The 20,467-nt window shown below is 37.5% G+C and overlaps 2 protein-coding genes across 2 annotated transcripts; one reads left to right on the top strand and one right to left on the bottom strand.

Annotated features, from left to right (window-relative positions):
* Positions 1-240: 240 nt before the first annotated feature.
* LOC107045369 (homeobox protein PKNOX2) lies at positions 241-15,502 on the top strand. Its single transcript, XM_015267639.1, has 6 exons — positions 241-707; positions 7,166-7,545; positions 7,724-7,924; positions 9,113-9,404; positions 11,226-11,410; positions 11,890-15,502. Exons 2-6 carry the CDS (start codon positions 7,237-7,239, stop codon positions 12,238-12,240), a joined length of 1,338 nt encoding a protein of 445 aa, XP_015123125.1. The 5' UTR covers positions 241-707; positions 7,166-7,236; the 3' UTR covers positions 12,241-15,502.
* A 975-nt stretch (positions 15,503-16,477) lies between these two features.
* On the bottom strand, positions 16,478-19,733 carry LOC107045314 (nicastrin). The gene is made up of 5 exons (XM_015267533.1): positions 19,541-19,733; positions 19,352-19,450; positions 18,579-18,916; positions 17,345-18,314; positions 16,478-17,222 (listed from the first exon to the last, which is right to left on the bottom strand). The coding sequence occupies exons 1-5, from the start codon at positions 19,593-19,595 to the stop codon at positions 16,771-16,773; spliced, it is 1,914 nt and encodes a 637-aa protein (XP_015123019.1). The 5' UTR covers positions 19,596-19,733; the 3' UTR covers positions 16,478-16,770.
* Positions 19,734-20,467: the final 734 nt, after the last annotated feature.

The following is a 20,467-nucleotide window of genomic DNA, read 5'->3' as shown; positions in this document are numbered from 1 at the left end:
CATAAATGTTCCCATTTCAAATGTTTTCCATAACTCACATGTTTTTGGATTAATTCATAATTTGTTTTCATCTTTGAAAATGAAGGCAGGGACTCATAGACGTCCCCAGTTGGCAGCTCTGTTCCCAAAGCCTCCCACCCCGAAAAGCCACCATCGAAAAAGTATTGAATCGATGACGTCACAAAAGAGGACGAGAGAGACAGTGGTGACTGGCGGTGGTCGTGGTGGTGTGTGGTGGAAGGAAGAGGTGTTGAACGGTCTGTACGTGGGGGCAGAGCGGCGCGGCAGTGTTGAAAAAAAAAATGTTGCAATTACATTAATTTATTATATCGTCATAAATAGATGCCAAGTGTCGCCAGTGTTTGAGAGCAAAAGCATTAATCCTCTGAGCCAGTGGTTTAATTGTGATAAAATCGAGTGTCTCCAGTTCTTCCCGAAATTTAATTATTCATCATCGTGATACACATACACGTGGGGAAGATTACCCATCGGTGAATCTTTTTTGGCAGCTAAAATATTTGGTAGTGCGTCGCTGACCCGTTGGGCAAAGCCATCCTTCACACCCCACGGTGGTGTCCAGGGGAATTTCACTTGTCGCCAAATTCGTTCGACATAAACAGAGACACATTTGTATCAAGTGATTTTACTCGATCAAACAACATTGCAACATCATTGGAAATACGTTGAATCTGGCGAGGGATCGAAAGGTAAGAATTCATCAGTAAATATTCTCTCATTTTAATATCGTTTAACGTCACTCCGAAAGTGTCGATCGTATCGAATGGTAATTGAGGTTAGGTCTGGGTGTATTCTGTCTTTATTGCTTTCTGTCTCAAACGTCTCAAATGGATATATAGGAGTTTATTTGTTTATTCCGCGGAATGAAAATGGCCAGGCGTCATCAGCCGGATTCCAACGCTCCAATTCAATTCCGGTCATTCACACCATTAATCAATTGATAACAGATTAATTAGGAACGAATACCGACAATGCAGAAAATTAACGGGTTTCAAACTAAAATAAGTGGAGATTGGCAGAGTGAAATTTTGCCTTTTTTTCCTTTTTAAGGTATTTTTTAGGGGTCTAAAATGGGCTTTGACTTGTTCAAATCGCATATATTGATGTAGAGATATTAATAATTGAAGAAAATCATTCTCCGTCATCTTTTAAGGAACTTAAACTAGCGAAAGACTGGAATTACGAGGATCATATAGGTACAAACTTGTTCACATTTAAAAAACGTTTGTACGCATGATTGTTTGACCCTCAGAGCCAGGGATAACCACTTAATTCATAAATCATATTTACCATTAAATTTTGAAGCCGTCAATTAGTTAACATTACTCTGAAACTTTTAATTATCAGTTTAAATATTCAACTTTGAAATTATTTTATTAACCAATAATTTAGGTAGATAGATTGCCGATTATTTGGTTAATCGATAATCCCTTTTAAGAAATTAGAAATATTCGCTTAATGGAAAATTTACAGTTCTATATTATGAAATATTGATTGATTCATCATCAATTGGAAATTTAAACTATCAGTATTATATTATTTTTGCGAAATACACCCGTTTATTGAAGAAATTGAATATTAATTATGTAACTCGCTCACTCAATCGCGTCACTCAAACCGGTGATATCCCCGATTGAATAAAATCCTCCTCCCCCATCTCCAATTGAAGATATAATAAAAATAAATCTTTCGAATCGAACCGCGTCATATTTAATTAACGAACCCGATGAGTATAACCAGGCAATCCCCTCTACTCGTCTCCATAATGAAATTACCATTTAATAAATCATCAATCGATTACTCATCGCCTCTCCAATGGAATCTGCTCCATTCACTCAAGAATCACCAATCATTCGATACATCACCCTGAAATTTTCATCAATTACAAAAAGAAAAATCTCCCCAGCGGCTGCATGCACGCATGTAAATTCAAGTTAAGTGTAGCCCGTTGATTGCCAATCGATAATGCAATTCTGTTCGGCTGGGTTGAAAATTCGCTGGATTACGACGATTGCGCGACTCATCATCTGTTCAAACACAAACACATTTTATTCCATATTTGTATAGGTATTTTATTTGTACATTGAGTTGCGCACGAGTCAATCGGACAATTAAACGCGCCGGTATAAAATTATAGGTTAGTTGAGAGAGAGAGAGAGAGAGAGAGAGAGAGAGAGAGAGAGAGAGAAACGATTGTTAAATGCCCTGGGGTATCCAACATCCCCTCAGGACGAGCGAGGGATGAAATGTAAAGATATGAATTGATGTATTAAACACGAAATTGAATCAAAGAACTATAATATTTGATATAAACAGCCACTGTTATTTGCTAAATATTATGTTATGAAAAATTACGATTTCCTTTACTACAAATTACTTACATTTGTATTATGCAATTCAAAACAAGTGGACGTGAGCTTTCAATGAGATAATTAACATACGGAATTGATAAAGCCAATGAGTCCACGCTCCACTGAGAGAAAAATTAGTTAAATTAGTTACCCCTAATTTTCAAGTGATTGCCGACTGGAAGATATATTCATCTGATTTTTTCTCATTACTATTGAATTTCCATAGCATAATTGAGCTAAAATTTTCACTTTTCAATCAGAATGCGATGTGTACTAATAAATTTTCGTCAAAAATATTAGCAGTACACATCGCATAAAAGCCCATTAAAATAATAATAATAGAATAAAGTTCAAGTCAACCAGAAATATCCATTCATGACAGAGTTAACAAAAACAAAGAGGGAGAGCGTCAAGTGCAGGGCAATCAGACCTATGGAGCGTGCGCTCTGTCGTAGATGAAGTGGGTGGTTGAAGGGTCCTGATCAGTATAACACGACGGCTCCTCTCTTTTTCACCGCATTGTATTTTTCAAACATTTGGAATAGCATTGCCATGTCAATATATCGCCAATTAATCGGAAATATCCCTCCCCTGATAATAAATCGATATGATTTGCGCGAGAAATTGGCCAATCGTTGAGATACGATCGAATGAATGGAGTTGATTTTTCCCCAGCGGCGTTTCTTTCATCCCCTGAATTTAAAGAATTTTTATAAGGACGGCAGTGCGCAGGGACAGGATGAAGGCAGGCATTGGTCACAGGCAATGCATGAGCCAGACAGAGAACTGGCTTTTGTCTCCTTCTTCACTCGGGGCTGTTTGATGTCGGCGATTTTCACCTTCCGTGGCCACTGTCGCCGGTATCCTTTGAGTTTTGTACACAATTACGAGGTGTTCGGTGATCGGGTGCCGAGAGAGAGAGGATCCGGTGAGGAGTGCGTGTCCGACGAATGTGGAGACGTGTGGGGGCGGTATTGACGTTCGACTGACGGGTCGGAGGGGAAAAATAAAGTGATTACTGATTAGGAATTTGCCATTACACTGAGAAAAAAATCTAATATCTGAAACGTATTTACTTGAGACGAGTAATTTTTCTTCAATTCTTTCTTCAATTTCCCTAGAGACGCAACTCACGTGGCCCGAGTAAGATCCGTGGTTTTACAGTATTCTTCGAAGAATATTTTAAAGAGGGCAATTGTATCAATTGGACAATCTTCGATTTTCAGTGTTTCGGTATGTAATATATTCATCATGTCACCCGGAACGGTGGTGATAATGGAGAATTTATTCTAGTTCCGTTGAGCGCAAACACTCTGAGATTTAAGGTATATCCCTTGAAAATAAGTTTTTTTTAAAGATTCTAGTCATGTTTTATAATATTCCTCAGGTGTATTGAAAAAAATTGTACTGCACAAAATTGTAATACTTGACTGAAAATTCAGGAAAATTCCAGAATTTTAAACAGCATAAAGACGAGAATTCCTTAATTTATTTGAATTTCTAATCTAATATGAATGTTCAGTGCCAAATTACATTGAATTTTCAGTGAAATCTGAAATTTCTCTCGGTGTAGGGAGATCGAAAGGCTTGTGGGATGGATGACAGTGGTGTCTTGGCGAATACTTGAACCACGTGGACTCAAATATTTCGGGGCCTTTGTGATGATAATAGGGTGATATTGGGTCTGACATTGCGAGAGGTAAGATCTTAGTTCTGTTGGGGTGGGAGAGGGCCGGAGGATGAATTTATCTTAATTTAGCATTTTATTTCGTCTATTGCTCTTGAGTGTTCTGCCTTAGGGGGAGAATTATTGATGTTATCAAACTGGGGTAAAATTGGGATTTTTTTGTGAATTTATAGAGTAAGATGAGCCAATTTCATTTTATAACATCTCACATTTTGGAGAATACCATCGAGATTATACTATTGCGAAAATGCTATTGCAATTTCACCCGTTCTCGCTTGAGTAGTCACGTTGTCTCTCTTGCAAAGCACGCCCCTTGCGCGTAAGGAAGAAGGGGGCAACCTTTAGCTTTTTGTTCTCCGAATCTCGAGCCCCGAAAGGGCAAACTCCACTGTATTTCCATTATAAAAATTAATTACTCAATTAATTAATTATTTCTAACTTAAATAATATTGTACTCGTCGTTTTTGAGGGATGCAACATTCAACAATATCTTTTGCACAAGGAATAAATATCAATTAATTATACCTGCAACAATTAATCTCTCCCCCCCCCCCCCCCCNACATTCAACAATATCTTTTGCACAAGGAATAAATATCAATTAATTATACCTGCAACAATTAATCTCTCCCCCCCCCCCTCCCCAAACTAATCATGAACCCATTCCCCTTTCATATCTCATTTGACATTGAACAAGTAAAGCATCGAGGGGTGGTTTTCGTTACGCGTCTGGCATACTTCTTCCCGGGGTGGAGGGGCAACAGCTGCGTCAAAATACCGCGGCTCTCGAAGAATCCAAAAGCAATATTATGTGCGCCAGTGGGATGGGGTAAATGTACGTGGCCTACGGAAGATGATAAAGAAAGGAGAATAAGAAAAAAGGGAAAAATGTATTTGAAAGTTTTATCCAAACTCTGCCCACCGAGAAAAGACTCCTCGTTATATTATAACTCCTGGAGCTTTTATTCGAAAAAATACTATCGAAACTCAGCAATGGAGTCAGCGATAATATTTTTAAATGAAAAGTCCAGAGATGACGGTGCGACGATAAATATCGGGTTTGCCCGGAAAGATATGCTTTGGAAGCGCCACTTGCGAGTAATGGCGCTCGGCAACGTGTTGTATAGCCAGTTCTTTCTTTTTTTTTCTTTTTTTTTCTCTCTGTAACTTTTTGCTCTTTTTTCGTCGGCACCTACCGCCTCGCACCCGGAGGAGCCAGCCACTTCTCCCGGTGTCTCTTGCCCTTTTCCATTCCCACCCTGATCTTCATCTTCATATCCTCTTTCAGCCTGTCTGTCCCGCATTTTTCGTCCGGTTCGATCTTCTTATTTCAATCCAATTATCATTGATTTTTAAGTGAAGGCGTTGTTTTTTTCTGAGCGATGATATTAATGATGATATGGTTATTGGCCCCTGAAGATGGTGTCAATGTGCAGCTGAAATGTCTGGCATTTTTTGAAAAGATAACACTTTAGTTATTCTATTGAGTTTACTTCATCACTGCAAAGACCGATAACCATATCATCATTGATTTTTAAAAGAATTAAATTTTTCTTATAGACACTTGTTTTAGATTTTTGGCGTGATTTTGATTTTTTAAAAAAATTTCCTAGAATGGAAAATTTATTGTTCATAAATTATTTATGAAAAAAGGTCACGATCGCTAATTGCTAATTGCAATTTTTCAAGGGTCACAAGGGTCACAATTGAATATTGAATGTTGTTAATAATGGAGAGCAATATATTTAGTTGGTGAATTATTTTTTCTCTATGATTCTGAGACACTTAATGGACTTGTTGTTGGAGATTTCCATAGATTCTCGGTTAATCCCTGATACCCATGATACTGGATAAGTGGTGGCTAGTTATATCGAAATTTTCGATCTTGAGGTCTATTTTTTTCATGATTGGATGGAATCATCCAATAGGAGTTGATGGGAGTGCCGGTTTGATGTTTCATCATCCTTGCAGTATCTAGTGAAATGGGGTGGGTATAATGGATAGGTGCACGTATCGCTCTATTACAACAATAGTCTGTAAAAAAAAATCTCATCTGCATGTCGAAAGTAAGAGAAATGATTTATTTTTAAATTAATCTCATGCGCTATTTTTTCACTCAAATGGTTTTTCAGAATAAATTTGTAAGTGGAATAATAATTTCAAGTGGATCATTTCTGAGAATTTAAAACTATCCTTTAATTTCTATTTTCCATTTATTATTAAATCCAATTATTTTTTATATTCACCCGATACATTGTTTTTTACTGAGACAACCCTTCGTCAGTGGCGCAACGCTTCATTTATTCATGTTGAATCGCACGGGTTCTCGGAGTTGTGGCCAAGAGGAAAGGATACGAGAGGAGAGGGCATTCTCTGGGGGAGGGGGCTTTGGAAATTCGAGGGAAACGAGGGGACGATGGTGAAGAATCGCGCGGGGACTATCACAGGCGTAACGAGGAGAAGAGAGAAGGAACATGAAGGTCTGACAGCGGGGGGTGGGTTGCGCTAGGAGACGGCGGCGAAGGGCGGCGGAGGGCCGCCGTCTAATGATGACATTTAAATGCAGTGGCGCTTGTTCGGTGCTTCGCGGTCTGTGCCTGATCCGCATCCCTGGAGTTAAAGCTACTTTCAGTGTTGGGAGAGCTACACGGGATGGAAAAATGGAGGCGAAGTTCCGCTGAGCTTTCATAATGCCCGAATATATGTATACGTGTTTACATTAGTCTATGGGGCGGGAAATGAAATGTCGAATTGACTTTGGGACGAGTTTTTGCGAGTTTTTGGGATTTCACGCGCGAAAAAATGTGGGAGAAAAATCTAGCGGATTCAATGGAAATTGCTAGTGGGTTTCTATTAAAATTTATATTTTTGGGCGATTCTATTAAAGCTTTTCTGCACTTTTTTTAAAAAATGGAACACAAAAAATTTGACAAGTTTGAGCCAAAGAATTTCTATAAAAAAAAATCTCAATAGAATAAGATGTACAGAAAAAAAAAATTTCATTTCCGATTTCCATTGAATTATCTCTGTTGAAAAGAAAATTATTCATCTCACTAGTTGACAAATAAATAAAAAATAACGTAATAAAATAATAAAAAAATATTTCTCCAGGTCTGTCGCGAAATAATCGATCCTGAAAAATCATCGGCGAACGATGGAAGTAGTAACGGAGGAATGATAGGATGCAAGAGGGTAGTACGGCCGTGGCGCTAGCAATGGTGACTCCTGGCTATGATCAGGACCCTGCAAGCGGGGTTGCCGACTATACAGCACATCAGGATCAGGCGCAGTTTGAGGCTGACAAACGGGCTGTCTACAAACATCCATTATTTCCACTGCTAGCATTACTATTCGAAAGATGCGAGCAAGCAACACAAAGCTCCGACAATTCCACATCAGAAAGCTTCAACATGGACATACAAGCTTTTGTCCAGCACCAAGAAAGAGACCGAAAGCCATTTCTTATAAATGACCCCGAGATTGACGGCTTGGTAAGACGTATTCCATATTCTTTCTCTTTCATTCTTTCAAGGGGCTGCGGGGGGTGGGAGCGTGGGGTGGTGGTAGGTGGCGGTGGAGGAGGAGGAGGTGAAGGAACAGTTGAAGCTCAGAGCAATTGAGAAAAAGTGAACATCAAGTAAATAAAAAAAAAACTGAATAAATTTTCAGATGATCAAAGCCATTCAAGTCCTGCGGATTCACTTACTGGAATTGGAAAAAGTACAAGAATTGTGCAAGGATTTTTGCAACAGGTATATTGGCTGTTTGAAGGGAAAAATGCAGAGCGAAAATTTATTGAGAAGCGATTACAGTCATCATGGCCACGATATGGGGCCATCGAGTGGCAGCAATGGCAGCAGTCCACTGCAGGTTAGATATTTATCAATGAAATATATGCGGCGGCACGTTAACACAACCCCCCAGTCAAATCCCAATACCCAAGTAGATATCCCTCTAGAAGAAGAGGTGTATGAAAGCCGATGATGATTAAGTTAACACGGTGGATTGATAAGTAATACGAGAATAATCAGCTCGAGGATTTTTGAAAAATTAGTGAGGGCCACGCTTGTTGATACTAATTTGTAGTTTATGGGAGAGTTTGTTTGTTTGTTGAAGTTGGTTGGGAATTATTAACATGGGTGAGGAGGAGAGGAATTCAGGAGTGGAGGGGTAAAACGTAAGGGAATTATGTGGAATTGATGTAAACTGGTCGAGAACAAATTTTATTTAGAAATAAAAAATCATGAAATTCCAAATTGAGTATTCAATCAAAACGTGAATATTCATTAAATTTTACTCGAATTTCCCCGATTTTTATTAATTTTCATGGTATCCAGATAATTTCACAACTAAAAGCATTCATCATAAATAAAAAAAAAAAACGTTTTACCCCTTGACAATTGAATTCCCCTCATGTATGAAGAAATTTAATAGAAAAACCTAGTGATTGATCTGAGAAATTCTATTGCAGTTCTATTATAATTCTATTGAAAGAATCTATTCCTTTTTTCCCCCCAATTTTTCTATTAAAAAAATGTACAACGTTCTAGATGTTCATTTTCATTTTCATGTTATTTAAAAAAAAAAAATCTCTCAACAAAATGCCACGTTAAAGTTGCATAAACTCCTGTAGAAATGGTACAAAAAATACATGAACGAAGTGGTAAACCGGTTCAAATCGATTCTTACTATTCGTCAGTTTTCTCTGAATATGCCGGAATCTACGAGGGCTACAAGTAAAAAAGGTCTTTACGAAAATTCCGCCATCTTCCCTAGATTCGGAGATATTCCTCAAAAACTCAGCTAAGAAGAACAAAGTCAACTTGAACCTGTGAAACACAGCTTTACTACTAAAATATAACTCTCCAATAGAATTCTAATAAAACTTGAAGATTATTCACATATAGAGCCAGGTTTTTCTGTTCAACTTTCTCATGCGTGATTAATAACTCTCGATAAGTTAATAAATTATAAAAATAGGGTAATTGTACACCTCTTAAGATACGATAGAATCCCACCCCTGCTCTCTGACGGCTAGATGCGACATATATTTGCCAGGTGCTGTCATCTACAGGCAATGATGTTGAGCCGGGAACTAACGGACTCGGAGTAAGCAGAGGTGATGCACTTTCGGAGAATGGGAGCACCTTCAGCCAGGGTGCCCTGCAGATTGATGGTAGCATTGTTGAGAGGCCACCGAGATCAGCGTCAATCGCTCAGCACTCGGTGAGATCGGACAGTCAGGATCAGGATGATCCACCATCGCCATCCACTGTTCATGGGAGCACACCACTGTCACAGATCGGTGCTCATCCCTGTTCTTCTGTCAGTGACATGTACCTTGGCCAAGGTCAGTTGAATAGCAATTATCTGCTTTTCGTCGTTTGTATGGAGGTTTTAATGGGGGAAACTAACGCTTTCTTTGCGAGCTTTTGTTCAAGAAAGATGCAATTTTTTACTAAAATGCATTTGACTGATACATTTTTACTTTATTATTTTTTCTCTAAATTGAAACGAACTTTGCACTTTGAATTCTCAGCCAACTGAGATGAACTGAATGAAACGAGTTGAGGGCCATCTGGAGATAATCGAGATAAATAATTACAAGAAATATTTGAAAATGGGAGGGGGTGTTCGATCACTTTCAACTCATTTCATAAAATTCCCCAAAAAAAAAAAANTTTAAAAAAAAAAAATCTCTCAACAAAATGCCACGTTAAAGTTGCATAAACTCCTGTAGAAATGGTACAAAAAATACATGAACGAAGTGGTAAACCGGTTCAAATCGATTCTTACTATTCGTCAGTTTTCTCTGAATATGCCGGAATCTACGAGGGCTACAAGTAAAAAAGGTCTTTACGAAAATTCCGCCATCTTCCCTAGATTCGGAGATATTCCTCAAAAACTCAGCTAAGAAGAACAAAGTCAACTTGAACCTGTGAAACACAGCTTTACTACTAAAATATAACTCTCCAATAGAATTCTAATAAAACTTGAAGATTATTCACATATAGAGCCAGGTTTTTCTGTTAAACTTTCTCATGCGTGATTAATAACTCTCGATAAGTTAATAAATTATAAAAATAGGGTAATTGTACACCTCTTAAGATACGATAGAATCCCACCCCTGCTCTCTGACGGCTAGATGCGACATATATTTGCCAGGTGCTGTCATCTACAGGCAATGATGTTGAGCCGGGAACTAACGGACTCGGAGTAAGCAGAGGTGATGCACTTTCGGAGAATGGGAGCACCTTCAGCCAGGGTGCCCTGCAGATTGATGGTAGCATTGTTGAGAGGCCACCGAGATCAGCGTCAATCGCTCAGCACTCGGTGAGATCGGACAGTCAGGATCAGGATGATCCACCATCGCCATCCACTGTTCATGGGAGCACACCACTGTCACAGATCGGTGCTCATCCCTGTTCTTCTGTCAGTGACATGTACCTTGGCCAAGGTCAGTTGAATAGCAATTATCTGCTTTTCGTCGTTTGTATGGAGGTTTTAATGGGGGAAACTAACGCTTTCTTTGCGAGCTTTTGTTCAAGAAAGATGCAATTTTTTACTAAAATGCATTTGACTGATACATTTTTACTTTATTATTTTTTCTCTAAATTGAAACGAACTTTGCACTTTGAATTCTCAGCCAACTGAGATGAACTGAATGAAACGAGTTGAGGGCCATCTGGAGATAATCGAGATAAATAATTACAAGAAATATTTGAAAATGGGAGGGGGTGTTCGATCACTTTCAACTCATTTCATAAAATTCCCCAAAAAAAAAAAACAAATTTTTCAAGTTATCCAGAGGAAGCGTTGGCTTTTTCTATTAAATCTTTTTTTCCATATATACATTATTTAATCAAATCAAGGTTCCCTCAATTCTTCCACACATTAACTTTACACAGAAAGCCTCTCAATCCATCCCTTGATCCTAGATCCCCTCATTGATAAAGACGTATACTTGAACGATAGAATTTACGTTGAGGAGGCTGGTTACTGGGGACTTGTGCCACTCCAGGAGCGTGAGAATGAGTATGGGGATGTCTGTCACACTAACTACAATAAATACTTTGGTATTCTTATTTTCGAAAGTTTCTCTGTGCAATTATTTCAGAATGTCGATTTAGGATTCAAGTGACAGATGAATAACGAGTGATTTTTTGGGCAGACATAACTGTTGCAGGCTCCCCCTCGCCAGCAGCGAGTGAGGACGATGAGGACGGCTGTGGGAATGCCTCGTCGAGTCATACTGGGGCCAATGGGAGCAGTAGAAAGGGAGGTAGACAGAAACGAGGGGTTCTACCGAAACAGGCCACTAGCATCATGCGTGCATGGCTGTTTCAACACTTGGTTGTGAGTTTGACATTTAACATTACCCATTAAAAGGCTCTGAATTTTTTTTTTTTTAATCCATTCATTTTTTGCACTGATTTTTTTTCATTCAGCAAATTTATGCCCAAGAATTATCATAAGAAAATTAACATCTATGGATTTTTTATATGAAAAAAAGCTATTGAGAAATACAAGGCACAGCTGCATAATTTTCAATATAAATTGGCGCAAAGAAGAAATGGAATTGCTAAATTTTTAAACAGAAAAATGACAATTCCCCAGCTTGCTTGAAATTTCAAATTTTTTTCATACTTGTCTACACGGATAGACAGTAAAGAGTAATACGTAAATTTTTTCCCTTCTTATATACTATTTTTACGTAAGAGATGACAGAAATGTAAAATATCAATTACATTCGAGATGAATAAAGTATTATTCAGGTATAATAAGCCATGAAATAATGTAATAATCTAAGAAATGCATAATTTTGTCTTTCACAGCATCCCTACCCAACAGAAGATGAGAAACGTCAGATAGCGAGTCAAACGAATCTGACCCTTCTCCAAGTGAACAATTGGTTTATAAATGCACGTCGACGAATTCTCCAGCCAATGTTGGACGGTGCTGGCGCCGAGGCATTGCCACGCACTGGAAAAAGGCACAAAGTCATGAAGCACGTTGTACAACCTCAGTATCACCTTCAATCGGTACAACAAAACACTGGATCCCAGCAGGTCCAACCAAGTGGCTGGCCATCGGACGATTCAGCAAGTGATTCAGGATCAAGCGACGGTGATGGGGGTGCCAGATCAAAGTATGACAATGAAAGCGATGAGGACGATATTCACTGACCTTTACCCTACAAATCGACATCGACCTCATTGTGGTACCTTCGTAACCAGTTGCTCATTACAGTATTAAGGTATTCGAGGTTAGATATCGCTTTAACTGTTAAACACATAATCATTCACGCGATTATCAGGGGTACGTTGAGCCATGTTGTCACGCTCTCGTGTGGACGACTGGTCATTGTCATCGATATCTTTTCATCAATATTTTTTCTTCTCGTTTGGTTAGCAAATTTACGAAAATAATTTTCAAGGTTGAGAGACCTGGGGCTTTCTTTAGGAAATTCTGTTGAATTTTTATTGGAGTTGGCTTGAAATTCTATTCAAGATTATGTAACTGTGTGATTTTTAATTTCTTATAATAAAATTTAAACAAACGATTGGAAAATTCTTACAAAACTCTGGATTCTAAAAAATTCACATGTATAGACATTTTTATATAAAAAATATGCATTCCAACAGAACTCCAGTAGAATTTATTAGAGAAACCCCTAGGTTTTTCTATCAGTTATTTTTTATTATGTCAAAGATTCACTCACAATTACCAATGATTTATAATTACCGAAGCTTCCCACATTCTTCCAATCTCATATATTTCAAGGATAGATGAAGTCATTGTCACAAAATTTAGTAGAAAAACTTTTCTTTAGAAATTCTATTGGAGTTGTGATAAAATTTTATAAAATAATTCAGTTTTTCGCTTTGTGTCATTTTGCCAAGAAACATTTGATAGAAAAAAGCCAATAAATCTTCTTTTTTTTTCTTTATATATTATCCTTTATATATAAAAAATTCCATCGCAAATTTACGGAGTTTTTCCCACTGTATTTTTACTCATTTCTCACAATAAAATCTCTGGACTTTTTCCAATAAAAAAAACCAATGAAATTTCTCCGGAAAACTCCTGGTTTTTCTATAATTTTTTTAAATTTTCATTTCACGTGCAAAGATTCTTTTTTGTTTTTCAACAATTCCCAATGATTTACAACAGCTGAAGCTTCCTGCAATCTTCCAATTCCCTATACTTCAAGCGTAGATCAAGTAATAGTGCCCAAAACTCTGATAAAACTATTCTTTTTTTACCTCGGAGAATTCCGTCGTAATGTGGCAACGAAATCCCTTTGCTGATGATTCATTAAAAAAAAATTAATCATCACCGAAGTAAAATCCACATTAACAGCAGAATTATTGACTACCGTATCCATTAAGTTGAGTAATAGTGCCATTGGAGAGCGTGTCGACGTTTCAGGTATAGTCTTTGTTCAGCTCTGCATCGTCGTGACGTAGCAAAGTGCTGTCCCTCCAAGATAATAATGATAAAAAGTAAAAAAATAAAAAAAATAAAAATAAAAATAAAAATTCATTGAATAATATAATTCTACTTAAAATTCAAAATATATAACAATTATATTTTTAAACTCTACGTGTCGTCTCGATGCATGTGCCGCAGCGGTAATTTTTTCAAGATGCGCAACGGTACTTGCTGTACATAATTATATACCGAGCGTTTATTAGGAATTTAATGTTAAAATTGAATATTAAACGACCGTTTTTAAGACTAAATGCAAAGAACAAAACTTGAAGTAATATTGATATTCCTAATGATAGAGATAAATAACCAAGATAGTTATTGTAATGACGATAAATTTGTGGATGATTTTTTTTTTAGAATTTCAAAATTTATTTTCACTGTGACAATGCCATGTACGCACGCAGGTCATTTTTTTTTTCATTGGGGAGGTGCATGTATACACTGTCTGCAAACGATTGTTCAGAATTTTTCTTGAATTAATGATCAACGATGGTCCGTCCAGTGCGGTTCAATATTTTCCAATTAATTTCGTAATTGATAATTTTTCGCGTGCCACAGATGGTCAAACGATATTTTTGATATTCTTGGTGATGGTATACATACTGTACACTTTGATTGGTAATTGATGCTTGATGGTGTGACTATATTGTTTGGAGACAGTGGAGGGGGGTACAGTGCATTGCACGGAAATTATGTTTATTTCATCTACTGTTCATCGATTGTACAACGAATTATGTAATGTCCGTTGCATTGTGAATACTGTGCTCGATTATACAGTTGTTCATTTGGTGGGCAGTGGTAGGACGTGATTAATTGATTTTTTGGCTTAACAATAGGATGAAATGAAACTTTCTAAATTTTCAATATTTGGTGAAATAGTCTGGATTTCATAAAGAATCCCTTCATCTGCAAAAAAAAAGTCTGAAAATTTCCTGAAAATCTTGTCATCGAGACAATTTCCCATCATCAATATAATCCGTAATAATCGTCAAATCGCGTTCTCCACTTTCCCACTGGATAATTTTTACTCAACCAACATAAAAAATGAAAAAAAAAAAAAAAACGACGATTCAAACTATGAACATGTAAAAGTATAGGTTTTAAGGCTGAACCATGTATACGTATATGTGCTGCGGCACCAGACGACTGTGATAGCTCGGTGGGCGGTGCCCGGCCTCCCAATTCACACACTGCACCTTGATGAAAATAATACTGTTCTACAATACCTTGGGAAGTGAATGGAAAAAAAAAATTTAATTAAAATTAGTAATAAACAACAAGGTGCAAAGTGCATTGCACTCTATGCGTTGACTGATAAAAATGTAAACATAATTCAAAAATTAGCAGAAGCCCTCGCTTAATTTAATTCCTTGTGAAATTGACAATTCAAAATGGGTTCGTGTATTCTTCCCTGAATGCACCCCAATGGTGCGAATTTCATCGTTGAACTGATGCTGAGCACCACCTCAAAGCATCCATTGCGATTCAATCGAGAATATGTAAATGACGAGTGGTGAATGATTGTCATTAATGTCTTTTTTCTTCATTTCTGTGAATTGATTTCATAATTTCAAAGGAACGTTGATTGTTTGTACCATTTTTCCGATGATAAAATATTTCCAATTGCAATTATTCGTACGTTTAATTGCTATTTTCTTGAATGATATATTGAGATTGTGAGAATTGTTCTACCTACTCCATACCCCCGGAAATCGATAAAAAATCAAATTGAAAATAAAAATATGAAGAATTGATGAACAAATTTTTCAAAGTAATACTATACGATATGGAATTATTAATAAATATACCCTATGAATAAATGCATTGCGTAATTAATAAGAGAAGAACAATTGATTACACGATAATTAATTGAATAATTATGTTCCTCGTGTACATCTCTACGCCATGTTAATTAAGTTTATTGATAATAAATGCCATCACGCTTGCAATGAAGTTGATTTACTAATTTGAATTATTTTTTACTCTTGAATAAATATATTTAGAAAGTACCATTTTTCGTAGTACGACGTATACAAAACACTGTTCATGGATTTATTAATAAAAAAGGAAACAAAGTCGTACGTTATAATTACATTCAATCATTAATTAATTGAGCTACATCATAACTTAATTTATAGGAAAAAAATCGTAACAGAACGATCAAAAACAGTTGAGGATATGCAAATTAATGAGTTGTTGATAAATTAAATTTTAGGACTTTTTTGAATGACATGAATTCAAATTATTTTGTACCTAAACTTTTTTTAATTGCATAAATCATGAGAATATTCAAGCATTGCTATGGTTCACGATTTCTTTTTTATCAGAATGTTATTTGTTTTAATTCGATTTTTCAATTTGAACTGTTGGCAAAGATTTTAAAATGAAAAAAAATAGAGAGCCTGCTTTTTATGAAAGATTCATAAAATAATTGAAAAATTTGATATTGAATATTTTTATATTTTTCATTGGAAAAATTACATATTCATTCATAAAACATCTATGAACAATCGATTTCTCGTTTTAAAAATCATTAAAAACAAAAAATGATCTCGAAATGTTTTTTTAAATAAATAACACTAATTATCCTCTTCACATTCTTTGTTGCAATTAAATTAATAAATTTGATGATTGAAACATCAAAATTACTGTACTTGGATATCCGTACATCTCATTTCATTGAGATACTTTCTATAGAAATTCATCGGTCTAAAGTTCTCAAGTTTTTCATTTGATTTTTTTAATTAAAAGAGTGTGTGTGGGGGGGGGGGGCAGAAAAATAGAGTGAAAAAAAACTCGAGAAATTCATATCGAGGAATTCCTATACAAAGATGAAATTTTTTTTTTTGCAAAATAGTTTCTATTGGACATTTTCCATAAAAATTATCGAAATGCTGCAATAAAATGGGCTAATATAAAAAAAAATAATAGAATTTTTAAAATCATTCAATAGGAGTTTTTCCATCAAATTCGCAAGATTTTTCTATGAAATTTTTTCCTGCGTAATGTGAATTCATTTCCCTTGGCATCCAAAAAAAACCATTAATTGCTGTTAATTCACGAAATAAAACTGATCTAAAATAAATAACGTCCGAGGGCGCACCACACACAAAATTCCACCTCCAGCCGAAAAAAGCTCATGTTCACAGGCTGGTGACAGGAACCTCCCCAAAATTCCTCTCCCCAAGCCTCGTCATTGATATGTGGTCCGCGGCGTTGTCCTAGCAGGCAGGTGTCCTGCTAGTCTCGAAGAGCAGATGAGCCCTGGAGTTGATGAACCAGACAACAATGAAGGACAGCCCAGCGACAATGCTCCCGAGACTGATGGTCAGCCTCTCAACAGTGTCGGAGGGTTTCAGGAACATGCGAACACTGAGTGTCTGCCAGATGGACTCTGTCCACGTGGAGTAAAGCCCTGACTTCATCGAATACCCGGGGATGATAAAGGCTGGGCTGACAGCAGAGGTGTAATTAACTGTTGAATTAATGCATACACCATTGAAGGAGTATCCCCCCATCCAGGTTAGTCTGTGATCGTGGCACTCGTGTGCTGTCATGTTCAACATTTCCCCTGTCAAAAGTGCTAGTAATTGTCCTGTCAGGCTTGTCGCTGGGTTGCGACTGGTGGCGACACTCACATAAAGGGGAAGTGGGTGATTAACTGGTTTAACACCTGTAGGAATTTAAAATAAGCCCAGTATCAATCTGTTATAATAAATTATTAATAATCAATGTAATCTTTAAAATGGATGTGGTAAAAAAAAACAGTAAGTGTAAAAATGAAAAATTACAAACCTGGTGGAGATGCTGCCTGGAATAGACTGCACTGAGCACTCGTGAGATAACACGATAGCATCTCGGTAATCAACTCCTCGATGAAGGTGCCATTTCCCCCTGGTGACTTGTCCCCGGTCACGTGCTCATACAGTACATCCCCAAGTTTCACAGCTATGTTCGCCAGGGTCTTGTTGATGGGCTTCTTATCGATCCCAAGGGTTTCTGAATTGTCGAGGATACCTTGGTAATAGGGATTGTGGAACTGCTTGCCATAAGAGGCGATCAGAGCAGTTGGTAGACTAGGTTTAGCCCCCAGGAAACTCTGTATCGAGGTGGGGGGAACGCTTCCCTGGAGGATAGTCCCTCCCAGGGCATCCCTCAAGGAGGAGATCAGGCTGTTGGGGGAGTCGTTGTTGGTGTGGATGAAGAGTTTATCGTCTGTCAGCTGGTTGAGCTCGATGACTGTTGTTATGGTGGACAGAGGGAGGTTTCTGCCGGCTAGGGCGTTGAAATTTCCCTCCTTCAGGTCGTAGACGAAGCGACTGGAGCCGATGTAGTCGAAGGACTCGCCGTTGAGAAGGGAGAAGAGAACATTGTTGGCGCTGGCTGTGGCGTTGAGGGAGTTGATGTAGTAGGCGGTCGCCAGGAGGCTCACCAGGCTTGTCACTGTGCTGTTGGCACCTGGGGCGACTGTGTCGAACATTGAGTTTGCGTCGAGTCGGGCGATCACGAGGGTCATCGAGTTGGTGGTGTTCGTCAGGGGTGCCAAGGGCCAGTGGATGTTCCTGTCTCCCAAGGGGTCGCAGAACCGCGTTGGATTCATATAGAGGATCAGGTTGTTCCTTCTGATGCACGTCTCGGAGTCCACTGCTGCTGACATGAACGATTGCATCTCGAGGGCACACAGGGAGCGGTCTCGTTGGGAATCACGGTCGTGAGCGTTGTGCTTCGTGTAGCAGGCTCTTATCTCGTGGAGGAGTGTGTCGTTCTAGAATTATAGCGTTTTTCCAAATTATTCGACAGAGAACCCATGTTCATGTCAAGAATTTATGTCGAAGAATTCTCATAGAGAACATGTCTCTCAATCGAAAAAGTATGGAAAGATTATCTACTGAACATTTGCAGTAAAAAAATAGAAAAACTGCGGAATTGTTCAATAAAAAGCCAATAGCATTTTCTATAGAATTCGGCAGGTCAAGACTAATTCATTCCGTAATCTTCCAATAATCATTACTAAAGGTAATATATTTACCTGAACATAAAACATGGGAAATGGCCAGTCTTCATGGAGAATGTTATTTCCCCAGGGATTCCAAGGTTTCGCAGCGTCACACGCCTTTGATCCAGAATATCTATTTGGACATGTATCTTCGGGTGAATAACTGGACGGAAGTGAGTGGCTACTATTTTTCGCTAATAGAATTCCATTAATGTTATTCGTCCCTCGAAGACGATGTAACACGTCTTTGGTGAACATGGAGAATGGCATCACAGCTGTGTAGGGACCCGCAGTGGCGTTACTCTCCAGCCACTGCACGTCCTCGAGGCTCTCCACCATTTGGATTACCCCAACACTCCCTCCTCTCTGAGCTGATGATCAACAACAACAACAACAAGTTTATCAAGTGAAATCATCGATAATAGAAAATTAATAATTGAAAAAAAAGCTGTAGAATTTTATTATGCTTTTATAACTTTTTCTATTGAGACATTTTCTATATGAATTCATCGACATGAATCTTCAAAAAAATTTCTCCATTATTTTTCTTTTCTTTTTATAAAAAATAATCAAAGAAAAAACTTGAAAAATTTGAGCTGAGGAATTTCTATAGAAAATATCAGAATAGAATAGAGTCCACAGAAAAATCTAATTTTATTAATTCTTTCTTTTTTTTCTTTCCTTCCTTCAATTTCATTTTTCCAGACAATTTTTAATAAAATATTTAAATTTGATAAGGTTCATTTATTTGTAGGGAATTTTATAGAAAAAATGTCTGAGACATTTCCAAGATGAATACTACTCACAGGAGCATCCAAACTGATGGGTTCCATTGTGTCTTCGAAAACAGGCTGACACTCCATCAATGGACATGTAAATCATGTCTTTGATTCTCTTCGTTGAGGCTAAAATTGAGTAAATTCTTGCATTGGTTTATTCATTTCATTCAATTTCGCAAGTGTGCAAAGAATCAAGTTGGAAAATAATGAGGTTACCTATGTCCATCACAGTTATAAATACAATGAAACTGCACCACAAAAACCGCGACATTTTTAATCCTATGTGTTTATTGAGGAAATGAGCGAGAGCAAATTACATTATCAGTAAAATGTGAACTACTGTGAGATAAGGTTCGATCTCCTTATTATTATGACAGAAGACAAGTATAGCAAGCCAAGTATGACAAGCTTTAGGGACTACCCACAAGCATCTACTCTTCTTCCATTACCGGTAAAATTTAAAAAAATCCGTCGTTCATGAGGATTGTCTCAGAATTATTTAAATTGAATTTACACCGGTTTCCCAGAGATTCCTTATAATCTCTGGGTTTCCCGGCATGAAGATTAATGAAGAAGCAATCAATTCCATTTTAATTGTTACTGTAATTTTTTTTTGTTTTTTTTTTTCATTTTAACAACTGCCATTTCATGCTCTTTTGTCAATCAATTTATCTATAAATTTTCGTGTTGTCTGTCGATTGTAATGAGAGGGGTGAAGGACCAGTCCTGGCGGCCACAGCGGCATTGCCGTGGTTGACCTTCTCCATGAGTTGGGCGTTATCGTGCTATATCTTGACAAGGGCCACTTGCAACGTGTCAATGACCCATCAGGCTCTGTGGCTTCTACAGCAGCTAGTACCTCCTGATTATCAAGACTCATTGCTGTTGATTCTGCTTAGCGGTGGCAGGATGCTTCATTTTGGCAATTGCCACATTGACGGTGTCGACAAGCCGTCCATCTGGGTCAATTGGTGCAGCTACTAAATGGATTAAGAGGACTTGCAAATACAATGGAACCGTTGGTGTTTGCACTTTTATACTCATCAGTAAGCTGTACAATTTGAAATATAATATGAAATTCGATAAAGTCAAGGTACTAATATTGACCGCAACATCCGACACTCGTTGTTCGATCAATAATTT

Source organism: Diachasma alloeum, unplaced genomic scaffold (assembly GCF_001412515.2).
Source record: "Diachasma alloeum isolate Michigan unplaced genomic scaffold, Dall2.0 Dall_scaffold_00914, whole genome shotgun sequence".
Classification (NCBI taxonomy): Eukaryota; Metazoa; Arthropoda; class Insecta; order Hymenoptera; family Braconidae; genus Diachasma; species Diachasma alloeum.
This window is presented reverse-complemented; position numbering and strand designations above follow the sequence as displayed.